Below are 27,604 nucleotides of genomic sequence, written 5' to 3' on the forward strand. Positions count from 1 at the left end.
TTAGACAATATAATGTTTGGGCAAGAGAGGTAAATTTCCTGTTTCCCCCACATTAAAACAACATAACACCATGCACAGATGAAAAGGCTAATAAAAAAGTCTCAAATTCCCCTGAGTATTCCATTATTCTATAGGACAATTTGCTGCCCATTATGCTATGCAAACAAACAAACATTGTTTCTAAGTAAAAATATTCACAGAAAGACACAATATGTTAAAAATAATTGGGAAAAATATGTTAAAAAGTATTGCAATCTCACCCAGCAGGGAGAACTTTTGAAAGTCTTTATTTTTGTGCATGAGAATGACATAAGCCTTACTACATAATGATTAATCACACAAGGAGCAAGCTAAGTGGGCATTAAGCCATGCAATTAGTGATTCACTCCATAATTCTCTGGTTGTAAGCCTTTCAAAGCTACTGACAACCTTTCACAGATTTTAGTCTAATATTTCTTTAAATACTTTTCAGATTTGTTTCCTTTCCTCCCTAGTATCTACACTGTATTTGTAGAAACAGAAGCAAATTCAAACGCCAGGAAAGCTGGAAATAGCAATGGCTTTGGCCAAAAATACGTTTTAAAAAAGAGAATTAGACCAGCTACATCACTAGCCGTTTACCAAAGCTGATCAGTACCATTGCTGCCATTGCTATTCCATCCACAGACATCCTTTTGGCTCTAGGTTTGATTGGAAATATGGGCTCAGACATTATACCATTAGAGTCTGTATTTAGCCCGTAGAAGCTCCAGTTGCTAAACCTCACTAAGCTGCAAATAAAATATAAGGCTTTCATCCCTACACCTCCATTTTTGACATGTACAGAGTAGAAGTGGGACAGAAAGCAGGGAAGTGAGCCAGGTATCTCAATTTTTTTAAGATAAAAAAGATTAGGTCAAGAGGCAGGGAAAGGCTAGAACTGGAAAGTGAGGAGAAAATATTTAACTGGACATAATATATGTCTTTCTCCAACTAAGTTTCCAACAAGGTCCAACTGTGTTTGTTCAGAGCATTAAAATTAAACTATCTATGTATGTATGTATGTATGTATGTATGTATTTTATTAGAGTACTTATACCCTGCCCTTCAGCCCTAAAGGCTATCAGAGCGGTTTACAATTATTATTTTTCATTAGATGGTTCCCTACCCTCAGGCTTACAATCTAAAAAACCAATATATCAGCATAGTGCAAAATCCTGGCATATGTTTTAATAATGAAAGAAAAACTCATTCTCCTTAATTGTTATCACTTTTGAAATAAATCTGTATTAAAAACAGCTGAACTATTTGTTACACTGGCTGTGTAAATGTAGTTTTAATCCCCCCCACGTGTATCTTAAGTACTGAAATTATTTAGACATGTATGATCAAAACAGCAAAAAATAAATAATTTGGGTGTGGTTTGTCATGCTTTTGCTTTAATACTGAAAATAATTGCAATGATTTAAGTTTATTTAAATTTGCATTCATGGGTTTAAATATACAGTGGACTTGGTGTATTGGTGTGCTAGCCATCTGCAGACACTCACCCTGTCTCATTTTTGTCCATGGTGGCAGGTGCATAGAATCATAGAATCGTAGAGTTGGAAGAGACCACAAGGGCCATCTAGTCCATCCCCATTCTGCCATGCAGGAACTCTCAATCAAAGCATCCCTGACAGATGGTCATCCAGCCTCTGCTTAAAGATCTCCAAGGAGGGAGACTCCATCACTCTCTGAGGGAGTGTGTTCCACTGTCGAACAGCCCTTATTGTCAGGAAGTTCCTCCTAATGTTGAGGTGGGATCGCTTTTCCTGGAGCTTGCATCCATTGTTCTGGGTCCTGTTCTCTGGAGCAGCAGAAAACAAGCTTGCTCCCTCCGCAATATGACATCCCTTCAACCTTCTCTTCTCCAGGCTAAATATCCTCAGCTCCCTAAGTCATTCCTCATAGGGCATGGTTTCCAGACCCTTCACCATTTTAGTCACCTTCCTTTGGAAAAGCTCCAGTTTCTCAATGTCCTTTTTGAATTGTGGTGCCCAGAACTGGACACAATATTCCAGGTGGGGCCTGACCAGAGCAGAATAGAGTGGCACTATTACTTCTCTTGATCTAGACACTATACTTTTATTGATGCAGCCTAAAATCACGTTGGCCTTTTTAGCTGCCGCATCACAGTGTTGAGTCACATTCAACTTGTAGTCTACTTGGACTCTAAGATCCCTTTCACACGTAGTCTCTTTCAGCCAGGTGTCCCCCATCCTATATCTATGCATTTCATTTTCCATCCTAAGTGTAGTACCTTACATTTCTCCATGTTGAATTTCATTTTGTTAGCTTTGGCCCAGTTTTCTAGTCTATTCAGGTCATTTTGATTTTGATCCTGTCCTCTGGAGTATTAGCTATTCCTTCTAATTTGGTGTCATCGTATGTGGCCACAAATTTGATAAGTATGTGGCTATACACATGTCACCACCCACTTGACTATAATGGGTCTTGATCATGCACATTTTTAATCATCTGGTGTGTGTGTGTGTGTGAACCAAACCCCCATCAATGGGAAGGGTGCATTGAACTTTTATACATGTCAGATCCACAACTAAATGCTGCAGTATGGAATGTTTCAGTGTGTGCTCTACACCATGTGTCCCTCCAAATTTTCCAGCAGTATTTACCAATATTAGGGGGTGCTTAGTAGTTGTCCCTATATTAGTAATGGATAGTGCTGTTGGTGAGAGAAATTGGCTTGCCAAAACTATATGATGGCTTTGTGGCAGAAAAAAAGACATGAACTTTGTACCTCTTAGGCCCAACATGTTTCGTAGTTCTACGCAAAATCTATTAAACCCTTCAGAGAGTCCTGGAATTAAATGGTTTAGGGCTAAATCAAGTGGTTAGTCCCCACTAGAGTATGAATAGAGTGGAATGAACACTCACATAAATCCCATGAATTCAACGGATGTAGAATCATAGAGCTAGAAGAAACCACAAGGGCCATCCAATCCAACCCCATTCTGCCATGCAGGAACTCTCAGTCCAAGCATCCCCAACAGATGGCCATACAGCTTCTGCTTAAAGACCTCCAAGGAGGGAGACTCCACTACACTCCGAGGGAGTGTGTTCCACTGTCAAACAGCCCTTACTGTCAGGTAGTTCCTCCTAATGTTGAGCTGGAATCTCTTTTCCTGCAGTTTGCATCCATTGTTCTGTGTACTAGTCTCTGGAGCAGCAGCAAACAAGCTTGCTCCCTCCTCCATATGACATCCCTTCAAGTATTTAAACAGGGCGATCATATCACCTCTTAACCTTCTCTTCTCTAGACTAAACATTCCCAGCTCCCTAAGTTGTTCCTCATAGGGCATGGTTTACAGACCCTTCACCATTTTAGTCGTCCTCCTTTGGACAAGCTCCAGTTTCATTTTCAATTTTGATCCTGTCCTCTGGGGTATTAACTACTTTGGTATCATCAGCAAAGTATGCCCCCAATTCTGTCATCCAAGTCATTGATAAAGACTTGGATGGCAGTACTCTTAGTTGGGATTAATAGTTGGATTTACCCTTCAATGTTAGATCAGACATTAACTGTATCTCTCTCTGGCTTTGCTTCACGAACGAAGATTCAGGAAGGACTCATCCCGCGCTTTGTACAATCGCGTTGGTGACTAAAAAGGCCAATCCTTTTCTGATGTATTACTATCTAATGTATTACTAAATACAAACTGAATGACAAGAAAACCACCATCTAGCATTAAAACTCTTAATTTTTGCATTCCAAGTAAATTCTGCACATAGTTATCATTTGTAGGATGTTGTTCTGTTTCCATCTCCATATTTCAATCTATTTTGCCAAAGGCTAAAATATTTTTGGGCAAGCAACAAATTGGTAGGTGAAGAAAATGCAAAGGAATGTAGAAGAGAACAGAGGTTATTAGAAAAAGGGAGCAATGTGGAACAGTGAAGATACACAACAGAAAGTTCTGCAAAAACAGAACTAGCCTGGGATCCCAATGCATGCTACCTCAATTCCAGATGAAAAGAACATGAGATATAACAGTAACAAAACATAAAATAAGAATGCTCAATGTCTTTGCTACTGCCGACTTGTGGGATATACTTCTAAAGGAGTGTATCAGACTATTTTTCAAACACCCACCCTTGCCTCAGATTCCCCTTTCTGCCTTTGGCTACCCTAAATCTAAGTCCTCTTTTCTTTAAATATACTTGTCTCCTATGGGTTTTCTCCGTAAATGTTTGTTTGCCTGTGAGAAGTTTTTCTCCATCTTAGCTAGCCATTCTCTTCTCTACCCACAAAGCTGTGTCACTGAGATTCTGCAGATGGAAAAAAATGTTCTTATTACTTTCTTAGAACGTCTGAATAGATGAAAACTTTTTTCTTGTCCTATTAGGTTTGTCAACAAATATTAAGGTGTCACCATGGCCATCATCACCAGTGCAACTAATGCCAAAGAATCACCTTAATATTGTACAAGATATTTGCACATGCCTGGAAGGAATTCATTGCACTAGGAAAGTTATCCCAAAGTCCCATTTGAAATAATAGGTTGAAATATTCATCGTGAAGCATATCTGGAATGATACAATTAACCCTGAACTCACCTGTCCTGGAAGCAGCAACTGCCCACGGTTATCATGGAGGACAAATCCTTTTTCACAAGAAATGGAACATTCCATGTGTCCCTGGTGATTTAGAGTACAGTTGGCAACAGAACCATGATGAACATGGGGCAACACACAGGTACCTTGCTCTCCACAAGTGTGTTGAGTGCAGCTGTGGAATAAGAAAGAGAAAAAAGAACCAAGATGCAGCTTCCTGCATGACAGGAAAAATAAACATAATAACAAAAGAGAAAAACCCTGAAATTTATTAAGTATGACGTGTTTCAGGCAGACTTCCTTCCAAGACTTCCTTCCAGGGCTGACCTACTAACAAGAATACCCAAAGACACATGCCATTCATACTTCCACTTTTTAAACTGTTTTAAACAAGAACAACTAATGCACAAGATGCAACTCTTACAGGACAATCTCACTCCTATTCATCTCCCTTTAAGGGAGATGACTTTCTGTGCTGTGAAGATTTTGAATGTATACACTCATAGCTGTTTGCATTTCAGCAGAAATAACATTCTATTTTTATTTTATTTTTTGGATCATTACAAAGTTACACAAAACACAGGAAATTATTCTTGTGGTTTGGTTTAGATTGGTAGGTTCCTATGGTGTGTAATTCCTCTAATTTTTACTCTGATGATTTTCTTCATCTAATGAGCTCTTGTTGTTCTCTTCCTCCACCAACATCCTATGCCCTGTGTACAGGTTGTTCCTTGACTCGGAACCTGGTCAAGAAAAGCGATTACTTCTACTGTCCTTCAACTAGTAGGCTTTTTGTTTCAAAGGCATTTCAGCTACACGGCTGAGTTTTGAAAGAAAAGCACAAATTAGATCACATTCATTAAAAAGAGAAAAACCAAGGGGACTAGCACTCTAAACTACTGAAAGAAGGAAAGTGCCTAATGTATTGTCCTAAAATACTTGTGCTTAAAAGTTAAAAGTACTTACAGGCAGAAACCCAATTGCTAATCCCAACTAGTGCAGAGTCACTAGTAATGGGATTAACATAAATGTGGATTTACAATTCAAGAATTGATCTTATGGGCCTACTCTAGTCAGGGATAGTAACTGCATTTAGGGATTAAAATGCTGAAACCCATCACAGAGTTCAATAACTCTATGAGTTTGCAGAAATGCATAAAAAGTGTGAGGAATGCTTATGAGACAGAAGAGAAAAAGAAATTGAATGGATTAAAAATATACATTGAGGTACAAAGGTGCTCAAGGAAAAAGAAAGCACTAGAACACAAAGTTGGATGAAGTAGTGGTTGGAGAAAGCAGGAGCAGGATTATAAGGGGCACAGACTGCCAAAAGGTGCTGCCTTCTTTCTTCCAGTCTCAAACCTGATGAAAGAGCACTTGTGGACTACAGAACGTATCCAGCACTCAAATTCAATTATTATTCTTAACTAGACTCATTGAATCATTGGTAAATTAGCATTTAAGCTCCATTGATCCAATGGATTTACTTTGCTTAACAATTGGATTTCGGCCTATCTCATTTGGCATTTTGCTTCTCACAATGAACAGTGGAAGAGGCAGCTATTACCGGAGGGGCACCACCAGCCACTTACCTCTGGAGAAGCCTACATGCAAAATATGAAGAAAATAGCACACCATTGTTTGCTCACCATCAAATGATCTGCAGAAGTCTACAGCCTCTGAGTGGGGAAGGATATTCTTGTACACCCAAATGTTCTGTTTAGCATTACTTTTAAAGTTATAAGAGCCCTGCTCAGACACAGTAAAGGCCCAGCAAGACCAATACCTTGTTTGCAGGAGTGACAAGTATGATGCCTCCACAGACTACCCAGAAGCAGGAACAGAAGACACCACCCTACTTCTGTCATTTATTCCCAGAACGTAGCAATATAAACATCTGGGCATGTAGGTTCTGTAATAACTCTAGGCTCCCTGAATGTGTCTATTCCTCCTCCTCTTTTAAAGCTGAAGGTGGGATGATAAGCACCATTACATCTTGTGGTAGTGAGCATCCTATGTTACTCATTATGTAAAGCAGTATTCTTGCCTGGGGGATTTTTTTAAAAAAAATGTTCCTCTAAGCTAAAAAACCCCAAACAAACCCAAAGATGTTCTAGCATTTGCTTACATGGAAAGTTGCTTTCTTGGAAACAAGGTGTTTTTCCCCCAGGCTTACAATGTCCTATTATTATTATTATTATTATTATTATTATTATTAAGCTTTATTTATATAGTGCTGTAAATTTACTCTGTAAATTTTTGAGATGGGACAGCCTGTGATCAGATCAAATTTCCGTGAACTCTTCTGCTTCATCATTTCTCCTATAGAAAAACAGCTACTGACTAGATGCAAAGGATAATTATAAAACTGAACAGCCTCTTCAGTGCTAAGGAATGCATTTGATACACAGTACGAAGCAAGATGATAAAGTTAATGTGCACAGCATATTCATGACTGTTTTAGACATGAATCTATGGCTGATGTTGCATATCTGCCTTAGAGAAGTGTTTTATAATTGTTGCTTTTAATGGTGGTAGCAGACCTCGCCCTTAAAATTTTTAGCATTGGGACATTACAACTATTCTGTCATAGTTCCGACCGCCAAAGCCTTTATGGCTATTATAAAAGCAAAATCTATGCTGTGTAGAGCACCATAGTATGGCATTATACATTAATTCATCTCTTCTTTGACAAATTTAGGCCTGCAACAATTTCATATTTATATATTTTAATATTGTTGTACGGTTTTTAAATTGTATTGTTTTCTACTTGTTGTTTGCCGCCTTGAGTCCCTATACTGGATGAAAAACAGGATATAATAAAATAATAATAATAATAATAACAACAACAACAACAACAACAACAACAACATTTAGCCATTTAAAAAAACTAAATATTTTTGGTGCATGGTATTTGAAAAAGGGAAGCTACCATCTTAGTAGTCAGATCTTTTCTTCTTTGTCTTCTTCTAAGATGATACATATTGTGATTGTTCCATCATCTAAAATTCATTGATCTTAACTGTCTAATAATAGGAGGCAATAGGGAGTTCCAGTACCAGAAAAGCAACAAAGCAGCCCTTGAGGGGGGAAATAGCCAGGGCTCTGCCCTTCATCAGCTTCCCCATGAGCACCTACAATGAAACCTCCATGGATCCAAAACCATGTGTACAGAAAGAACAGTGCCAAGCCCTGTAGCTGAACTGAAATAGGATAATTTTCAAAAGGGGAAGTCAAGTGAAAATGGCAAGAAAAAGACCTACAAATGGGAAAGAAATTCCTTACACAGAGACATGTTTATGAAGTGAGAAATGATTTCAGAGAAGTGGACAGAAATTCCTTCATCATCTTATATTTCCACTTGCTTCTTCTGAATATGCTTTACAAGCATGTTTGTCAAATCCTTTAGCTTCTGGAGTGTAAATATCAACAACAGTAACACAGATCTACCCCACTGACCATTACACACACAAACATACTTGCTGGCATGAAACCAGACCGCCCTGAAATATAATTACAAAAATCCCAAACAGTTGCCTAGTTCCTTGGCTGCATCAGATTGAATTCAGCTCAACAATCACAGGATATTCATAAGCTTCTGTAGAGCCCAGCTCCAACAGTTAAATGTTTCTTCCTTTGTTCCTCCAGTTAGAATTCATATTTTTTAAATTCAAGGAGGATAACTGTTCTGTACCAAAACCAATATTAATTTTGAAGCAACATCAGGTTTGTTTTTTTAAAAAAGGTAATCACACAAGCCTTTATATGGACACCAAAAATTAGTCTATGGAGAGTAGGACAGTCCATGGTGGGAGGGCCTCTTTTACTCATCCCATCAGGTGGTAAACAGGTCCTGTGCATTTGTCAAAGCAGAGGAGATACAGTTAGTTCTCTTATAGAGTAAGATTTGTTGTTGGAAGGAATGGCTAGATTTCTCAAGAAAGCACCATTCAGCAGCCAACAACAGTTTATTAGCTGCTGTGTGTGTGTATGTGCGTCCAGTTTTCAGTGGAGGAATCAAACCCCTCTACAGGGAGTCAGTTGTATAAAGTTGCCCATACATGGAGAGAGAAATCCCAGAGGTCCAGGCAGGGTTCAGGAAAGAAAGAGGCATTAGGAATCACTTTGCAAATATACGATGGCTAATGAAGCATAGGAGGGAGTTCCAAAGAAAATCAGCATGTGCTTTATAGACTATATAGCAAAGCTTTTGACTGCAGAGATCATGAAAGGCTATGAAATGTCCTTAAAGACATGGGAGGGCCAACACATCTGATAGTCCTAATGAGGAATCTGTCCTCAGGACAAGAGGCTACTGTCAGGACAGAACAAGGAGAAACAGAATGGTTCCCAATTGGCAAAGGGGTCAGAAATGGCTGTATCCTATCACCCTGCCTATTCAACTTATATGCAGAGCATATTGTCAGGAAAGCAGGCTTGGACATGAAAGAGGGAGAAGTGAAAATAGGAGGAAGAAATATCAACAATCTGAGATAAGCTGACAACATCATAATACTAGCAGAGAACCTCACAGACCTGGAACAACTACTAAGGAAGATCAAAGAAGAAAGCGCAAAGGCAGTTTGATTCCCTGCTTGGCCATGGGAAACCCTCTAGGTAACCTTGGTTGAGTCACACTTTCAGCCTCAGCAAACCACATGATATGTTCACTTTATGGTCATCGTAAGTTGAAAATGGCTTGAAGCCACAAAACAACAAAAATGGCATACAGATGAACCAATGAGGGGAGAATATGGACAAGGAATCTTATGTTTACCTTGAACTATGATTTAAAGAAGATTTTTTAATAAAATGATGTATAGGTGGTATTTGACACGAGAGAGACTAAGGCGCTTTACAGACCACCCAAAAGGGTGGTCTGCCAGTGCTGGTGTTTGCTGCGCCAGGGAACCGCAGCGGACAAACTGCGCAATTCCCTGTGAGATTCTTTTTGCGGTGCGGCTATGACGCCGCAAGGCACCAATGGTGCACTTGCAGCGTCATTTCCGTGCCATGACGTGCGGATGCTAAGCGTCCGCTATGTCAAAATGGCAGCACCCATGTACAATGGGCACCGCCATTTTGTACGTGCTCGGCATTATTTGAGAAATAATGCTTTTTAAAAAAAGTTTTAGTTCTGTCTTTTTAAGCCACTTTTAATCCCATTGTGAGAGAAACATGGGATGTAAATCCTTGAAATAAAATAAAATAAATAAACGCTTTACGTTATTTCTGAAGTAATATATATATCCCTGAGTAAAGCTACTGTGTATGAAATTGCCCCTACACAAGTCAAAATGTGTAATCTGTGACTGCAAAGGATATCGCTTACACTGCAAAATACAGTCCTATAAGACCAGTTTTAATTAAACTCTCTTGAATTCATAGCCTATATGCCGTACAGATACTCATACTTCTTTCCATTTCTCCTCCAGATCAAGATTTTCTTAAGCCTTTCCTTTGATGAGTGTTTGTCCATTAGCATGATCCTGGCTGCAGCCAATACATTCATTACACATTTACAATCCTTTTATCTCAAGTCTGTATCTAGTATTTAGCAAGTCTGCATCCTATCACAATACTTTTTAAAGGGCAGCTTGGATCAATACATACGCACTTCCTTAATTAAGGGATTAATGGCCAGCTGGTAAAACTCATTGCCTTAGCTTATGGGTCATTAATTTTGGATGTTACTACATTCATTTTCCAAACTATGCAGTCCTGAGGTCAAGCAATAGCCTTAAACAGTGCTGTTCTCGCTGCTTGTTCTGAGCTATTTCTATGATGCAACAAGAGTGAGTTTTTTAGATAAAACCAAATCCCCTCTCTTATGTTCCTCCCAAACATATGTCAGAAGTTGGCTGGACGTGCAGAATGGCCTTGTCAGATTCTTAGTGGAGAGGCTGTCATCAGCCCATGCCTGAGCAGCGAGGACTCCGACTTAAGGAGCGGGAATACACTCACTGCTTCAGGAGGATTTGCAAGCCACAGACATGCTGAACCCAGACCAAAGCCCTCAGGTGCCTTCAGGGCTTCCCACCCTAGAGTATGTTGCTGCATGTCACTATAGCCCAGTAGGACCTCTGAAATGATCACAGGATCTGTCATACAGTCACCAACTGCAGTAGGAAGTGGTAAGGTTTTGATGCTGGATTACACTCTTAATGAGAGTCCACATGTACAAGTGATAGGCACAGCAGCTCACCACAATTTCTCTTGGATGAGGGGAACTATGCTAGGGACCTTGGGGCTGGGGAAAAAGGGGTGGCAAGACACCGCCCCTTTCTGCCCCCGACAGAGCCTGCAGCAACCAAATGGCATGGCCCCCAGGAGCCCTAAAAAGAACCTGCTCCCATGTACGTCATCATGACGGCCCCCGTGTGGACAGGGGCAAGCCATGATGGCGCCAGCAGTCCGCGATAGGGCTCGGGAGTGTGTGGATGCTCCGTTCTCCTGAGCTCTGAAATTAGCCCCAGGTCGGTGCATAGCGCCAGTTTGTACATAGTTATGGGGGGGGGGGGATGAGAAAATTGTCTCCCAAATTAGAATTCTCCCCCTCCTGCCACCATGACATTTTTCTTTATTCTTCAACTTTCTAGCATTGCAATAACTCAACCTTCCATTTGAGAATGAGATATAGTTTAGCCATCCAAAGAAAAGAAGTAAGCAGTTACCAAGGGAATGTGAATACAGCTAATAGAGAGGTTCTAGGACCTAGGTTTTAACAATTTTCAATGTCTCACTCACTGCAATGCAAGAAATTTGGGGACTGCTGGAAAATTTCATGAGGGTGGTGGTGGTGGTGGGGCAAAACAGCCCATGCTCTCATTTTGCCTCCTCTGTAACTACACCCTACAACCTATATACAGGTTGAGTAACCCTTATCCAAACAGTGTGGGACCAGAGGTGTTTTGGATTTTAGAGTTTTCAGATTTTGGAATATTTGCATACATGAGATATTTTGGAGATGGGACCCAAGACTAAACATGACATTTATTTATGTTTTGTACACACCTTATAGAAGGTAATTTTATACATAACATTTTAAGTAATATTGTTGATGAAACAAAGGTTGTGTACATTGAACCATCAGAAAGCAAAGGTATCACTAACACACCTACCCATGTGGACAATTTTGGATTTCAGAAGATTTCAGAATTCTGGATAAGGGAGTCTCAATCTCTATCAACTCTATATCAACTCTATATATCACACGTATGTATAGAGAAAAACGCATCCTATGTGGATTGATGGACAGAAGCCATTCTATCAGCAAGACCATCCAACTGGCTATCCCCATCCATCCATCCATCCATCCATCCATCCATCCATTAACTGTATTCATAATTTTTCAGATGCAGTGCTCATCTTTTTGGAGCTTCTTTTCTGTGAATGGGTTACATACAGCTGGGGGTCTGTTGCCATGATGCACACTATGTCTAAAGGGCACTATAATTTGGCTAGAATATCAAAGACTACATCAATTTGTCTGCATGCCAAGTGACAAGAGTTTTTCAAACAAGAGTTTTTCAAACCAATACCTTGAGCTGTGGCATTGGAGGAAAAGTAAGGTGATGATAACAGCAACAAGAAAAACAACTCATCACCCAATGCTGTTGAAACTGAGTGAATCTCTAAAATCCGTTTGTTACAGGGCAAGGGTAAAGATCTGTGTCTGCTATTTTAAGAATTTTAAATCCCAGAGATAATGCTCAGTCTTTCAGACACAAGTATGGATCGTTGCTTTCTTTTTTAATTTTGAAGCATTTTCAGTCTGTGCCTGAAATACTTAATATGTGGAACAGCAAATCTTGTCCTTGGGACAGAGTGGGAAGGAGACGGCCTTTCCTGGCTCCTTGATAACAACCACCAGGAGGGAGGAGTTTACATCCCTTATGATGCATGCTATTTAAAAGGAGTACATATTTAATACAGCACTTGTTCCACTTTATAAAGAGAGATGGAGAGAGTGTTTTTTTCTGTTGCTTACTTTCCACCCTTTCTGTTATAATAATTTTAAAGGTATTTTCTTATCCATTGTTTTTAATATTAGAGGTCAGTATGTTGGCTGCTCAACAGAGAAAGATAAGTTCTTAAATTAACAGCTAAATAAACTAAGGATAATTATGTGAAGTCAAAGGCTTTCATGGCTAGCATCCATAGGTTTTTTTTGTGTTTTTCAGCCTATGTGGCCATGTTCTAGAAGAGGTTATTCCTGGCATTTTGCCAGCATCTGTGGTTGGTATCTTCAGAGTATGCTGGCATGGAAGAGAGTTGGGTGTGTGTGTGTATACACACACACACACACACACACACACTGTGTGACGTTGGGTAGGGCGGAGTGATTTCCATGTTAATCTGTGTATTGTTCTGTTGCTGATGGCAAGGCCTCAGGGTGGGAGAATATGATGAGACTGGACTAAAAATTGGTCTCAGACATCCTAGTGTTAAGCAACATACTGGGTTATTGAGTTGGGTCATCTCTTTTTAAAACTCAAAAGGAGAGGAACATGAAGAGAGGATATGTAAGGGTGGGAGGATATGCAAAGAGGATTAGTGTCTGCTTAATTAGTGATTATTGTCTGCTGGGAAAGCCCCTGACCCTGGCTGGTTTCTTCTGCATTTGCTGAGTCCTGGTTTTGCTGTTTTTCAGGACTGGTACCCAAACTTTGTTCACTTTAAGGTTTTTTTCTTTCCTGCTGAACAAAGGGCACCAGTCCTGAAAAACAGCAAAATCAGGACTCAGCAAATGCAAATAAGAAACCACCCAGGGTCAGGGGCTTTCCCAGCAGACAATGATCACTAAAAAGCTGCTCTGGGTGCCTTCAGGGCATCATGCAGGCATGCGGCATGTGCACACAATGCCCCCAAGCCGCCCACAGCTGCCTGGAAGGCAGCTTTTAGTGCTGGTCTGCACTGACTGTTTGATTCCTGATTTAAAGGGATGCACAACAAAGTACACCTTTTCTTGGGAAGGAAGGTTTGAACCACAAGAAAGACACCCTGCTGTGTTTGGGTTTCCTGAATCACTTTCACAACTATATCCAGAATCTTTGGTTCACCACTCTCAACATTCATGATATCCCATAACCATTTTCACCATTTGAATGTATGGCATATAGACATCAACCTCTCAGAGGCATGTATTTGGGGCATTTCCCCCAGAAATGTATACATAAATGGATTCTTATAAAGCAGTGATTCTCAAAATGGGAGGCAGTGGAGAGATCCAGGGGGGTGATGAGGGACAAAGGAGGGACCTTCAGCAAGGAAGTGCCAGAGGGGTCTCCAGCAAGAAAGACAAGGGGAACCAGTAGCCCTTAGGATGACGAGAATGAGGGTTGCATGAAACGTCTTTTCAAAAACACTGTGCAGCCTCCTTGATCTCATTATGTGGTGGTGTCTCTCCCTGTCTGTCTATGTGAGTTCAATCCTGCAGTTCTACTTTTGGACAGACTGACTGTCAAGTGCAAGGAGTTACAGCATGTGGTGTGGGGGAGAAGTGGCAGCAAAAAGGAGCTTTCAACATTTGTGACCATGCTTACGTTTTGTGAGCTTTGTCTGTACTTGACTGGCAGGGTGGAGTTGTACTCCAACCTGCTCCTGCTTTCTTTCATTGAATAGGCTGAGAGAAGAGGTAGCAGAAGAAACAATATTCACGGGGTGGGGAAGGCATGTTTCTAGGGAAGGAGAGGAAGGCATGTTACTCAGAGACATGCCTTCCCCGCACAACTTCAAGCTTCAACAGATCCCAAATTCCAACAGTTCCCATTGACCTCAAACTCCCCAGGGGTCAATTCTTCAAAATACTTCTTCAACTCTCTTCAATTAAGAGCCCTTCTTAAATGGGGAGAAGCTTCTCCCTTTACACCCAGTCACCTTGGAAGCAGCAACTGAGAAGCTGAGACACTGAGAAACTGAGAAACAGCAACTGAGAACCAGTGATTGAGAAGTATCTCTCCCACACTGGAAGGCCAGCATGGACGAGAGGCTATTTAATTGCTGCTCCCAAAACAACTGGGTGCAAAGGGAACAAGACCAAAATATATTGTTCTGAATTTGCAGCAGAACAGTAGACATAATATCAGGAAATAGTTATTGGGGGGCACTAGGGTTCTTGCCAAAAAGGAAAGGGGGTGATAGCCCAAAAAGGTTTGGGGACAAGTGCTCTAAAGGAATGTGGAAAAGATGACCTAGCCAACCATTTCATCCCAGAGGGTGAAAGTGATTGTACCAACTCCTTCACAAAGTACCCCCAAGAAGTCTGTGTACTCTCAAATATTGCTTATGAGCCTTCCTAAATGATGCTCCCAAATGCATAATCTTTGTACCACTTTAACCCCTACAGAGGAATATTGTTTTCTCAAATAATTTAGGAAGTTTTTGAGTACTATACATATACTTTGAGATCCTCATTTCTCTTTCAGTATTGTTTGTTCTCATTGCCTAGCTTCATTTTGTTCCTTTTCCTATATCAGATGTCAGCCTCATTGTTTACTGTGGTGTATTTATAGTAATTGGCATAAGTGTGTTCACTCTTGTGTTGCCAGACTTAAAGCTGGAGAGGGCTCCTGCACCTTTAATGTGTAGAATAGGGAATTTCAGCAGCTGTTGCTTGTTGCCTGGGTGTGTGACAACACATACTGAAATTCTCTCTTTTGTACAATGAGTAGAAGAGCCACTTTCAGTTTTCAATTTGGCAACCCTAGTTTACTCAGGTACATTTGCAGCAACTGCTGGACCTCAGAGGTTATGTTCTACATTGTTAAAGATAACTGGGTTTCGTCTTGTTTAGCATTTGAACAGGAGGCCATTTAGGTGCCCTGCATACATTATTCTGAGCATCACAGAGGAAATGCCCAAAATAAACTGTGGCAGTCTTTTGCCTTACTAGGATGAAAACATCAAAACAAACACTGACTTACTATTTCACTGAGGTTTGACTTTTTAAAAAATCCAACATTTTATTTCAGCCATAACAATGACTAGAGCCCCATGTGTTTATTAAATAAAAATCTTGTTACCTGAGTCTCTGACAGCCATGTCCTCCATGTTCTGGGAGGCAGTTATTTGGACTAGAAGAGTCTAATGGCAAATGTGTCCGCAAAGCCACTGCAGAGATGCCCACGGAGATGGAAGAGAAGTTGAACAAGGCAGAGGTGATTTGGCGGAAAGCAATGTTTTCAGTTACGTTGATGATCAGTGGGTTCTGTTGACACGACAGCTCATACATCGCTGAGGAATAAAATAACTCTGAGTCCACATTAAAGTCCTCTGAAATTAGAGGAGTCTCTGTAGCTCTTCATGGGTTGAACTAAGATTTCTTCCCATAACAGGGGGAAGGGAGGGTTAGTGTGCAAAAACAATATGGCCCAGGACAACTTTGGAAAGATGCTCCTGTCTGTCTCTGCAACCACCTCCATACATTGCATATAGCATACTTTGCTACTGGTCACTTGAAGGCAAACATGAACTTGATTTACAAGATTGATTGCTAAAGCATTTATCTCAGAAAATTCTATGGTGGTGGGATGGGCTAATCATAGAGTATATACACACCCCTTAACATGTACTTTGACCCTAAGTTATGGGGAGGGAGGGTGAGAAATGTCTTCAGAGGGATGGCAAAGGGGATTTAGGAAAAGTAGTACAGATGTGCAGAAGGGAAAACAGGACTTATCATCTGACCAATCAAAATCTGAGCTGGAGGAGAATGCTTTCTGGAATGTACCCAGGTGGGCAACGTCATGCCACCTCTGGCCATCATTATGACCTTGAGTTGGGGGAAGTAAATGTCTGCATTTCTGGATGGGCTTAAGTGCATCTGACCAAGTTGAAAAATCACCCAAAAAACAGTACACTTCTTTTTAAAACTTGGGGTATCTGGGGGCTTGGAGGGGGGATTCAGGGGGCATACTTTGGAGTCCAAAAGGCTCAATGCAGCCTATGGACTGCACTTTGCCTACCTTATTTTTTAAGTGACAGTTGGACACCAGGCCCTGGCTTCTGAACACTCAGTGGAGAGAAATAGGCACATACAATATCAATAAATCATATTATCCCCACTCATTTGTATGCCTTCTGCAAGTTACTGCAAATCACAAATAAAAATTAACCTCAATATATATCTTTTGCAATCCCAAATCAGCTGTGTATGTGTTTTTTCTAAGCTTTGATAAGAGTCCTAAGGATTTTTCTTCCTTTCAGTTCAGGAATTTTCTGGTGGTAGGCAGGAAAATACAAATTGCTAAATGTAGTTGCAGCTCTGTATTTGACTTCCTCCTTTAAAAAAATTTCAGGAGATCTGAATGTCAAAACTTTATGTACTGGGAAAGCTTCCATGCATCAACTTGTTCAATGAGTGAATGGACGCCCAGTAGTAATTTTGCTTTAAATATCCTCATTGCACCCTGAATTTTCTGCAGTGAAAGAATGGACAGCAGTGGCTCACAGGTTCTTCAGGACCCACATCTACATGTAAAGAATTCCAGAAAGACAGGAAGTTTGAAAATTGTCATGTGAAAGAATACAATTTGTGGACAAGTTGCCAAAAAGGTATTTCTGAATATTGTTCTGATGCCAGCTGTGAAACAATTCAGAGCTAAAGCAAAAGAACAGGCATACATTGCTAAGCTATGCTATTTCAGACTGGTACAACATTATATGTTCTGAATTCTTCTCCTCCCCCCCCCACCAAAAAAAAAGGGGGGGGGGAGAGTCCATCAACCTTCAAAATTAGCTTTTAATGTGTTAAGTTCTAGGCCAGACTTTCCCAAACATGCAAGTTTGCATGTGCAAGTGATTGGGGTTTGGGGGAGAGATATTCAACTGTACAAAATCACAGTGATCTGATTTGATGCAATTCATCAACAGACACACCTCATATGGGGCTTGTTTTCACACCAGTGGCTTTGCTTCCCTTTTTTTGGCCCACAACATATTATTGTCTTTAGTCAAACAGGTTTTGCAGGTCACATACAAAATCATGTTCACCAGAGATGAAAAGAGAATCAACAGCAACCCACATGGAATTATGAAAAGATCTGTAGCTTGCTGAGGAAAGAAGGAAAAAACATTTTTCCTAACAAGCTTGCATGAAATATTTTGTATATTTTGGCTGACTAATAACGGTATTGCTCTTTTGTGGATTTTGTTGTATTTTGCTGCATGGCTAACACAGCTACCCCCAAATATGCTTTCCAAACATGTCTGTCTCCAGCTTGTTTTTGCTGCATTAGGATCAGGTTTTTTTCTTACACAAAGCAACCAGCAAATTAAAGGAAATAAATATTGTTTGCTAACAGTACGTAAAAGTTGAGAGCCAGTGTGGTATAATAGTTTGAGCATTGGACTATGACTCTGGAGATCAGGGTTCAAGTCCCCACTCATCTATGAATCTCAGTGGTGACCTTGGGTGAGTCATATACTCTGAGCCCCAGAAACCACCATGATAGGTTTGTCTTATGGTCACTATAAATTGGAAATGATTTGTAGGCACATAACAACAATGTAAAGCACCTGTGTGAAATCCATTATGTTGCTTGTGCACTCACCAAGAAAGTGGCTGTGCCCACTGATGTCAACCAAGTGAACTGTCACAGTAGGTTTGGGCTGATCACTTGTGGATGTGCCGACAGATGCCAGGAAAACAAAGAGTGAGGCTGCCATGCTGGGTCTGTTGAAGCACACCTGGGCTCCAGGATATAACAAAGGATGAACACGTTAGGACAAAATAAACAGGTACCTCACACAGATGGAAAGAAAGACAGGATCTCTCTCCCATCCTATTCTCTACTTGTTTAGATTCCCTAACAATCTTTGGATTGCAGATTATTCTTGTTTTTAGCTACCTAGATTGCTCTTCATAATTGAGCTGGGAATATACTTTTGGAAGCTCACCATTATTGCCTGGCATCCAAGTTTCTCTTTTTGTCCTCAAAAAGGCCAATCTATAAGGGATCACATAAACATAATGCAATGTAGCCAATGAAATTTTAAGGCAGGTGTGGCAATTTTGTGGTCCTCCAGATGCTGTTGAATGGCAGATTGCAACACATTTATTAATCACAACCAAAGGTGAAGAATGCCAGAAACTGCAATTCAACAACTTACATAGGGCCATACTTGCATGGCAGAGGGTTGAACTGGATGACCGTTATAGTCTCTTCCACTATGATTCCATGATTAAGGGCAAAATAAAGCCTGTTAAATTAGTTTGCCAAATTGTTTCTCCAACTTCATCACTCAACTTTTATGAAATCTTTCTTCCCGAACCACAGAGCTACCAGTATTCATGACTAAACACAAGAAATGTCTCAGGGTAGAGTCATCCACATACTATGTTTTATCTCATACATATCTCTGAGCACCTGTGTTCTACAGTGCCATCTCTTGGACATTTCTGGAAATGTATAATGGTAGCCTGAACCACACAGGTTTTACTTTGTAGTTCTAAGTCCACAAAAAGCAAAGAGAAATGCATCTTTTAAAAGCTTCTATGTATTCAAGGAGCCAGTTTAATGAGCTAATATACTGTACAGTTGGCCACCATATTCACAGATTCTGCATCCATAGATTCGACCATCTATGGCTTGAAAATATTCAAAAGAAATAAAAACTCCAAAAATCAAGCCTTAACTATGCCATTTTATATAAGGGGAACCATTTTACTATCCTGTTGAATCTAATGGGACTTGAGCAGGCACAGATTTGGTATCCACAGGGGTCCCGGAACTAAACTCCAGCAGGTACCAAGGGACCACTGTGCTTGCCAAGGGTGCAAACTGTGATAGTGTCACCTCATCCACATCGAAGTAAGCCATGATTTTATCAAAACAATCCTCATCTTCTGTGGAAAATATTATGACCCTCTTCCAAAGCATTTTGAACACTTACTGCACTGATATATGAATACTGCTTCCTGAAAATAAGAAACTGCACAAATTTCACATTCCAAAAATTCTGTGAACCTCACAGACTTTATCAGTGGTATTATTCTGAACAAAATGAGAAAGGTTCACTAGTTAAAGTGTTCCAAAACTATTCTTGTTTTACACACACATAACATTTTATTAAGCTTATCTGCACAGTTTATTAGACTGAGGACACAAATTCTGTTTCCCATCCTCAGGAGAAGCAATGACAATTACGTGAGACTGTACAACACAATAAAAGTTTAGGAATTAAGTATTTGTAGAGTAATACACGGTACAACAAGAGAACGGGGGGAGTATGACTCATGCTTTATTGGCAGGATAAAAGATCGGCCTTGAGAAGCTGTGTCCCATCAGCTATTCCACGGACTACTTCATATACCATCTTCAGGACCCTTACAATTACCTTAACTACAAATACTTAGCTACAAATACTTAATGTGTTTCCACTTATGCCTTCAGCAACAAGGTCTGAAAACTCACAGTCTCACAAAACCACTGTTGTGACTGTGCTATAGAGGCCTTTCTTCCCTGGCCACACAGTACTACTATTACACTGGGTGTAGTGTGTATTCCCCAACTAGCAAGTTTCTTCTGAGCCTCAAAGATATACATCCAGCACTTTAAACCTCTCCTGCTCCCAATGTGAAGGTTGTCTCCAGTTTTTGCTGCATGCCAAGGTGTACAGTGAAAAGCATCTCACTTAACCTGTATTTCTGGGAAAGTCCAGGGGCATTCTAGTGTTGTACTTGCCATTTTGGATCCTGGATAATTTTCAGGGCCTTAGAACAGTGAAGGGCAGAGGTGGTAGGAGAGGCACTTTGTGAGTGCTCTTTCAGTTTTGCTAGTTTGCTTGTTTTGCTAGCTTTCTCCCCTAATATTCACAAACAGCTTTAAGTTTATGGGAATATTCAGCTGGACCACTTGCAAAGCCTCAACCTTTTTCAAAGAGGGTCTCTGCAGAATTAAATTGCTCCCATTTCTGAAGTGAACCTATCTGAGCCACATTCCCCAAGCCAATGTGAAGATCAGGACATACTATGTTTGGATTTCACATTTCACAAAACTACACTACTACTTAAGCACATGGCTTAATCCTGCTCATTCCAATCATAGTTTAGAGCTGGGGTGGAATCAGCATATCCTTTCAAATGTTGCTGGATTGTCATTCCCATCATCCTTTGCCACTGGCTGTGCTGGTTGGGGCTGATCAACAGAGTCACACTCTCTCCGATACTATTTTAGAAGGCTGCCTGAATGAAGCTTACCTCTAAAGTCCCCTGCAATTTTAGTTTGCCTTTCTTCTGAAACCAGTTTTCTAACCCAGCAAACATTTTTATTTATCCAGGGATTTTGAAAGATTTTCCTGATTTAGAACTCAGGTATTCTTCTGATTTCAGTGAGACTTGCTCTCAGATCAGAAACATGCACACACACACATGTGGGTGTCTGGGCATCTGTCTGTCTGTCTGTCTGTCTCTGACTTGAAGTCACCTGTCAACTTATGGCAACCCCATTAATTTTATGGGGTTTTCTTAGACAAGAAATTGCCTTCCTCTGATATATAGCCTACAGCATTTGGTATTTATTGGAATGACCCTGCTTAGTGTCTAAGATTAGATGACATCTACTAGAGAGTAAGACCCAATGAGCTCAATAGTACAGACTTCCAAGAAAACTTTCACAAGATTGTGCTGTTAACCCCCCACCATTAATCCATTTTAATGTGTTCTCTTCTGTTTCTCTGGGTTTTTGCATATTTGTTTTATGTTGTAGTGCCCCTGAATCCTGATAGGATGAAGGATTATTTAAAATATTTTAAATAAATAAAATAAAGGGGGCAGAGAGGGGAGAAACTGACATCTTTATTACTTGGCCATAAATAATTTTATGGGTGGAAAATAATAAAGTATGAAAGCAGTGCCAGAAATGAGAGCTTTTAATAAAAACATCCACGAAGGAAGGGAATTGACCACAAAATGCAATAAAACTGGAATGCACTTTGATCTCTGGTGAAAAGTGGGAAGTGAACCTCCCTCAAGTAGTGTAGAAAGGACCAGTCTTCTTTGTTATTGCAGCTAAGGAGCAAATGGAGGGAAGCTGCTTTAACATTTATGACAAGAGAAAAGCAGAAGAGCTCAGAGGAATTAAAAATGGGGAGAAAGTAAAGCCTGGCAAAGTTACTTTTTGGATACAAGCTGGTGGGAGTTATAGTTGGAAAAAGTCACTTTTCTAACTCCTTGCAGAAGGGGTAGCCAACACAAAAGCCATGATGTTAAGTGTGGTCAAGACAGCTTCTCTTATAGCAGCCCTATAAATGAGAGACCTCTAAGCCATCATGTCATCAATAGCCCTGCCTTCCACTGTCTTGACATCTCCAATCTAGTCACTATTTTAAAAAAAATAAAAAATAAAAATAACTATTCACACAAAACAACATCATTTGAGTTCAGTAGGACTAGCTCAGGAGTCAAAATAATAGGCACCCTGTTGACATCATTTATTTATAGCCTTATCTTGCTCACTACTGGGCATGTCCATCATACAGAGTAGCATAATCCCAGGTGCTTTCAAGTTTCTGCAACCATGAATGGCATGAGACCCTAGTATAAAGCCTAGCATCAGAAAGGTGCAATGTAATACCCACACTAGTTTGATAGTATTTCCTGTAGTAACAGCAGATACCAACTTCATCAATAGTTTACACCAAAACAATACCCAGTCCTTATCTGAGACTGAATATTATCCTGGGCAGTTTTCTCATAATACCTAGGACCCTCCAATGAGGGTGTAGTTTTGGTCATCTGGCGTCTATAAAGGCAGTGACTAGATCCTTTTCTTTGCTTACATACTTCATCATAAATCCTCAAATAATGTAATTGGTCTGATGGATTATTACTATACATCAGAATTACTTGAAATATGTCAAGGCATAAGTTCAACTGCCTATTTATTTATTTAAAATATATTTAATAAAAAGTATGCTGGAAACAATATACTGAGGAACTCTATAAAAGAGATGAAAGGACGACAGATACTTTCAGTGAAGAACCATTTGAAGATGAACCCATAATTTTAGAAAGTGATATGGGAGCTGCACTCAGAGCACTAGGGAAAAATAAATCACCAAGAACAGAAGGCATGCCAAGAGAGACAGAATCCACTGAAATTCTAACTAAAATCTGTGAACAAATATGGAAAAGGAGATAATGGCCCACAGACTGGAAAAAGTCAATACATAGTCAGATCCCCAAGAAAGGGAACACCAGGGATTGGAGTAACCACAAAACCATTGCATTTATATCCCATGCAAGCAACGTAATGCTCAAAATTCTTTTTTTAAAAAAGGCTTTCACCATATATGAAGTGAGTAGATATCCAAGTTGGGTTCAGAAAAGTGATCATATTGCAAACATACCCTGGATAATAGAGTGCACCAAAGGACTTCAACAGAAAATTAGCTTGTGCTTTACATATTATAGCAAAGCCTTTGATTGTGTAGATCATGTAAAACCATGGCCCCATACAGACAGGCCAAAATAAAGCTGCTTCGAGTCACTTTGGTGGTATGCTGTTTCAATGATGCATGCATCCTAAGAGTTTGGAAGCCGTGCCAAAGCCACGATTCAGTCCTAAGGACTGTAGTGTAGCTTTGGCGCAGCTTCCGGACTCTTGGGACACATGTATCATTGACATAGCATACCTCCAAAGTGACTCGAAGCAGCTTTATTTTGGCCTGTCTGTATGGGGCCCATGTATCACTATTAAAGAAATAGGTGTACCACATTTGATTGTCCTGATATGTAACCTATACTCAAGACAAGAGACCCCCAGCAGGACAGAATACGGTGAAACAGAATGATTTCCAATTGGCAAGGGGGAAAGGCAAGGATGCATTTTATCACCCTATCTGTTTAACTTACACATTGAAAGTATCATATTGTAAAGCTGGATTAGATATAGCTTGCCTTTGGTGGAAAATATTATAAGTAGTATAGACCTACAGTATAGACTCTCAGTTTTTAAAACTGCTTAATCTTACCAGGATGGATGTTACCGTAATTCAGAGGAAAGATCAGCAGAGCTGTCATTTTGAACCATGTACTTCATGTATGAATGGTTGGGCAGTTGCATAAATTTCATATTTTTGATAGCTTTTTGAACACTTTTGTCTGAAAATAAATTCCTCTTAAAGATTCATGCCATAGTTTTATTGTAACCCATGGTTTCTCTGCCTTCTTTCCAATTAAAGCTAATCACTGCCAGGTATGGGTACAATTGTGGTAGGTCTACAGATGTGGAATACCAAGTGCTTGGCAACCCTTGTAATTAGAGACTTGGCAATCTGGGATCTCTTATAATAATAATAATTAATAATTTGTTTTATTTACATACCGCTATTCCAAAGATCATAGCGGTGAACAGCAAGTAAGCTAATTAGCAAGTAAGCTAATTTGCCCCCAACAGTCTGGGTACTCATTTTAGCGACCTCGGAAGGATGCAAGCCTGAGTCGAGCTTGGGCCCTTTTGCTGGTCTTGAACTCGCAACCTTGTGGTTTTGAGCAAATGGCTGCAGTACAGGCATTTAACCACTGCGCCACCAGGGCTTATGTTTGTCCATATAATTGCTGAATAGTTTTGGTCCCTTGATGAGCCATTTGAGTGACAAATGAATTGGCAAAGTTTCAAACAGAGAGAAAAGTGTGGGCATAGCTGATACTTTAACTGACACAAAGCAGCCTAGCCAAGAGAGATTGAACTCGGATCACCTTAAATCATCTTTCATTTGGAAAAGTGTCATATTGTAGTTAAGCTTATTAGGTACTGTCAAACACTTTTAGGAAGACAGATGCCCAGATTTTTAGTAAAAAACAGGTTCATGGACAATATTTGCAAGGTGTCTCCTGGCATCAACGGGAAGCTCCACACATAACACCTCCAACTTTATGAAAGTTATTTTTAATTCATCTAGCACTTCATAAGCATACAGTTCTTTCATCACCTCCACAGCCTCTTCTTTTTCGAAAGGAAGAGCATCATCTTGTCACCAAATAAGCTGACAAAGTGATGCTGCCTGCCTATTTTTATCTTTGCTATTTCAATTTTAATGCAGAAGCATTCAGTTAGTGGTTCCAGAGCCATTGCCAATAGCAGGGCAACCCTGTTCTGTGCCCCTTCACACCAACATTTAACTAGTATCATATAAGTTAGGCAATCAAGTTACAAAATCAATTCCCATTTTATTCCAGGACTTGGAATAGGAAGCTCCCTTCCAAACAATCAAATGCCTTATAGGCATCTGGTGATATAAACAACTAGAGATCTTGGTCTGACATTGAAATTATGACTTATATCCAGGCTCTTTCTGGAAAAATCTGACAATCCTCTATTCAGCAAACAGCCAGCCTGATCACAGTGGATACAGTCAGTCATTGGAGGGAGCTTGGTGCCCTTATTTACCTGCATGATGGGGTGACAAACTGCCTCATGAATGTCTTTCCCTGGTTTGGAAATTAGGACTAACTCGACGTTTTTCATATAAGGAAAATGATTACCCTTTCTAACATATCATTAAATAATACATTGGGGGCATGTTTGGGATGGTCTGACTTAAAACATAAGCTATCTGGCACACATTAAATCTCTTATGGCGAGCCCTGCATGGCAAGCCTATTATTATTATTATTATTATTATTATTATTATTATTATTATTATTTCTTCAAACAGAATAGTGTGGCACAGTATTAAAAGATGCTGGTAAGTTATCTTCATAAGAATTACTTTCTTGTAAATTTTGTCAAAGCTATATAAATAAAGTTCATTTTCTTTCCATTTTTTTCTCTGCACCGCACATGACTGCCTGGATGAATCTTCAGCAAATCTGGAGGGATATTTAGGATGTTCTGATTTAAAATGGTATGCTGGCACATACAAAATTCATTATAGGAGCACCTCAATTATTTTTTGCATTCCCACAAAGTAACAAGTTTGTTAGTTAGAGCCCAATGGTGCCAGACAGTAAATAAGTGAGATTGTGGAGCTGAAGCTATTAGATCCAAATTCCAAATTTGCACATTACTAGAATCAAACTTGGTTCATCTCATTTATATTTGTGGGAAATTATGCATTCTACCTAGCCCTTCCTTTCAACCCACTGAGAGCCAAAAGCACTTACTTTGAGCCACACTTTGTCATCCAAGTACATTTTCTCTCTGTCTGAATCTTGAAGGACATCATGGTTCACACAAGGGAACCAAGCCATGTGAGACTGATTCTCCATAGTGTCCTGTGGATGAGGACTGCACACCTGGGGAAAAAAAGGAATTTTAGTTGGGAGGTGGGGTGAAGGATGGGAAAGGAAAGTGATCAGGGTTGTGAGGTGAAAATAATTTTGCCACAGTAGAAATAAGAAAATTGGAAAGAGACATGGGAAACTGAGCAGCAGCAACAGCAAAGAATACCTCACACATAGTGTCTCCATTGCTTTCCTAGGCAATAGAAGGCTGAGAGATTTCACTAAATATTCTACCATGGAACTGAAGTCATTATTTACATTTTTAGATAAATTTAAAATAATGGATATGTATGAGGTAGTAGAATTTCCTCACAAACGTTTCCTCCAGAATTCAGTGCTTTGCTGTTTAGAGCAGGAAAACTAGGTAACAGATCTGGGAAGCTTATGGAGATTTGGGACATATTCTTCAAGCAGAAGTAATAGGAAGGTTCATACAGGCAGACAAACCCTCTCCTCACCCTCACAAGAGGTTCTCCAGTCACCAAGGAAACTGGGCATGCCTTCTCATCCTGGTGGGAGGCATAGGCCTCTGATGCCCACTGATCTGTGTACTCTTTGGGGGTATAGAGGCCACAATCCACAATGCTGTTGCTTTTCTCAAATGGCTCACAAATACCATCACCATCATGGACATAGCACATACTTGGTTCACCTGCAAAATAAAATAAAAGTCAGAATGTGAACTTGGTATTGGCAAACTGAATTGCATTCAAAACAAAAACAGACAGGTTTGGCTCCAAAAATAGTTTGGATTCAACCCTGGAACAATTTGCTTTCATGTTCTCTCATTTTTTGCCAAGAAATGGAAAGACCTTTCCCAAGGTATGGCAGATTTTCTCTTTTATTCTTTAAAAGATTCAGAAGTTTTCTAATCTTCCCATACGTTGCTGTCATGCTTTTTTTTTTTTACTGTAGTACTGTTCTTGTTCTTATGTCCATAAGTACAGAAGACCTCTAAACTTTTTATTCACCTTTCCTCCATTTGTCATTTTTATTTTTTGTGAAATAAAAAAGGGAATTCCCACTAACATACCATACACGCTTCAACATTGACAGGTGAAAATGAGGATGCAGTGGCCAAATAGCATTAAAATGTAGTCAAAAGAGTGTGGCCAGGCAACAGGAGGGCAAGAATTATAAATGAGGAAGAACACACAAAAGTACCATTTTAATCAAAGAAATCCTAGAATTTATGTACTTAGTTTAAGAAGAGACTGAAAAACAGGGGACAAAAATCCATATCAGTAAATGCAATATTCTGTGTGTACACACACACAGCAAGATTAACAAAACTATTATTACGATACATTATTGTAAAACCAAAATACCTTTCTCACACCTGTTCAGAATTATAGCATTTCTCTCATGTATTCGTACCCACTCTGTCTGCCCAGTGAGCATAATAGATCAGGTCAAATCTCAGCTTCATGCTAACTTAACACTTGTGCAATCACCTTGAACCAATAATAGCTTCTCAGCCTAATGTCCGTCACAATATTGTTTTTAGAATAAAAAGGGAGCGAGGGTGGATATGACAAAGTGGCTTTAGAAGCTAACTTGTTTGGGGTGAAGTGCAGCTTGATGGTTGGTTGCCAGGCCATGGGCAGACAGGAGGAACAAAATGCAGCCCAGTTGTGTTTGATGGAAAGGGCCTCCTGGTGAGAGGTGAAATTTGAAAAGTAGAGTTTTTAGTTGTGACAGTTAGTCTAGTGTAGTCTGGTCTAGTTGGTGGGATATCTGAGGAGCTGACTCAGAGATGTGTGTCTAGAGGAGAAGAGATGG

The 27,604-nt window shown here is 39.9% G+C and overlaps 1 protein-coding gene across 1 annotated transcript in view; it reads right to left on the bottom strand.

Moving 5' to 3' along the window:
* PAPPA2 (pappalysin 2) overlaps nucleotides 1-27,604 on the bottom strand; it is a 177,932-nt gene that overhangs the window by 66,306 nt on the left and 84,022 nt on the right. The window contains exons 10-14 of the mRNA XM_089518326.1: nucleotides 26,281-26,474; nucleotides 25,703-25,834; nucleotides 18,147-18,282; nucleotides 15,618-15,828; nucleotides 4,597-4,768 (exon numbers count right to left, since the gene is read on the bottom strand). Of these exons, the coding sequence (XP_089374452.1) occupies nucleotides 4,597-4,768; nucleotides 15,618-15,828; nucleotides 18,147-18,282; nucleotides 25,703-25,834; nucleotides 26,281-26,474 (845 nt within the window). The remainder of the gene's footprint in view (nucleotides 1-4,596; nucleotides 4,769-15,617; nucleotides 15,829-18,146; nucleotides 18,283-25,702; nucleotides 25,835-26,280; nucleotides 26,475-27,604) is intronic.

The sequence above is a fragment of the Sceloporus occidentalis genome, unplaced genomic scaffold (genome assembly GCF_023333645.1).
Source record: "Sceloporus occidentalis isolate IW3139 unplaced genomic scaffold, rSceOcc1.0.p SCAF_3, whole genome shotgun sequence".
In the NCBI taxonomy this organism is placed as follows: Eukaryota; Metazoa; Chordata; class Lepidosauria; order Squamata; family Phrynosomatidae; genus Sceloporus; species Sceloporus occidentalis.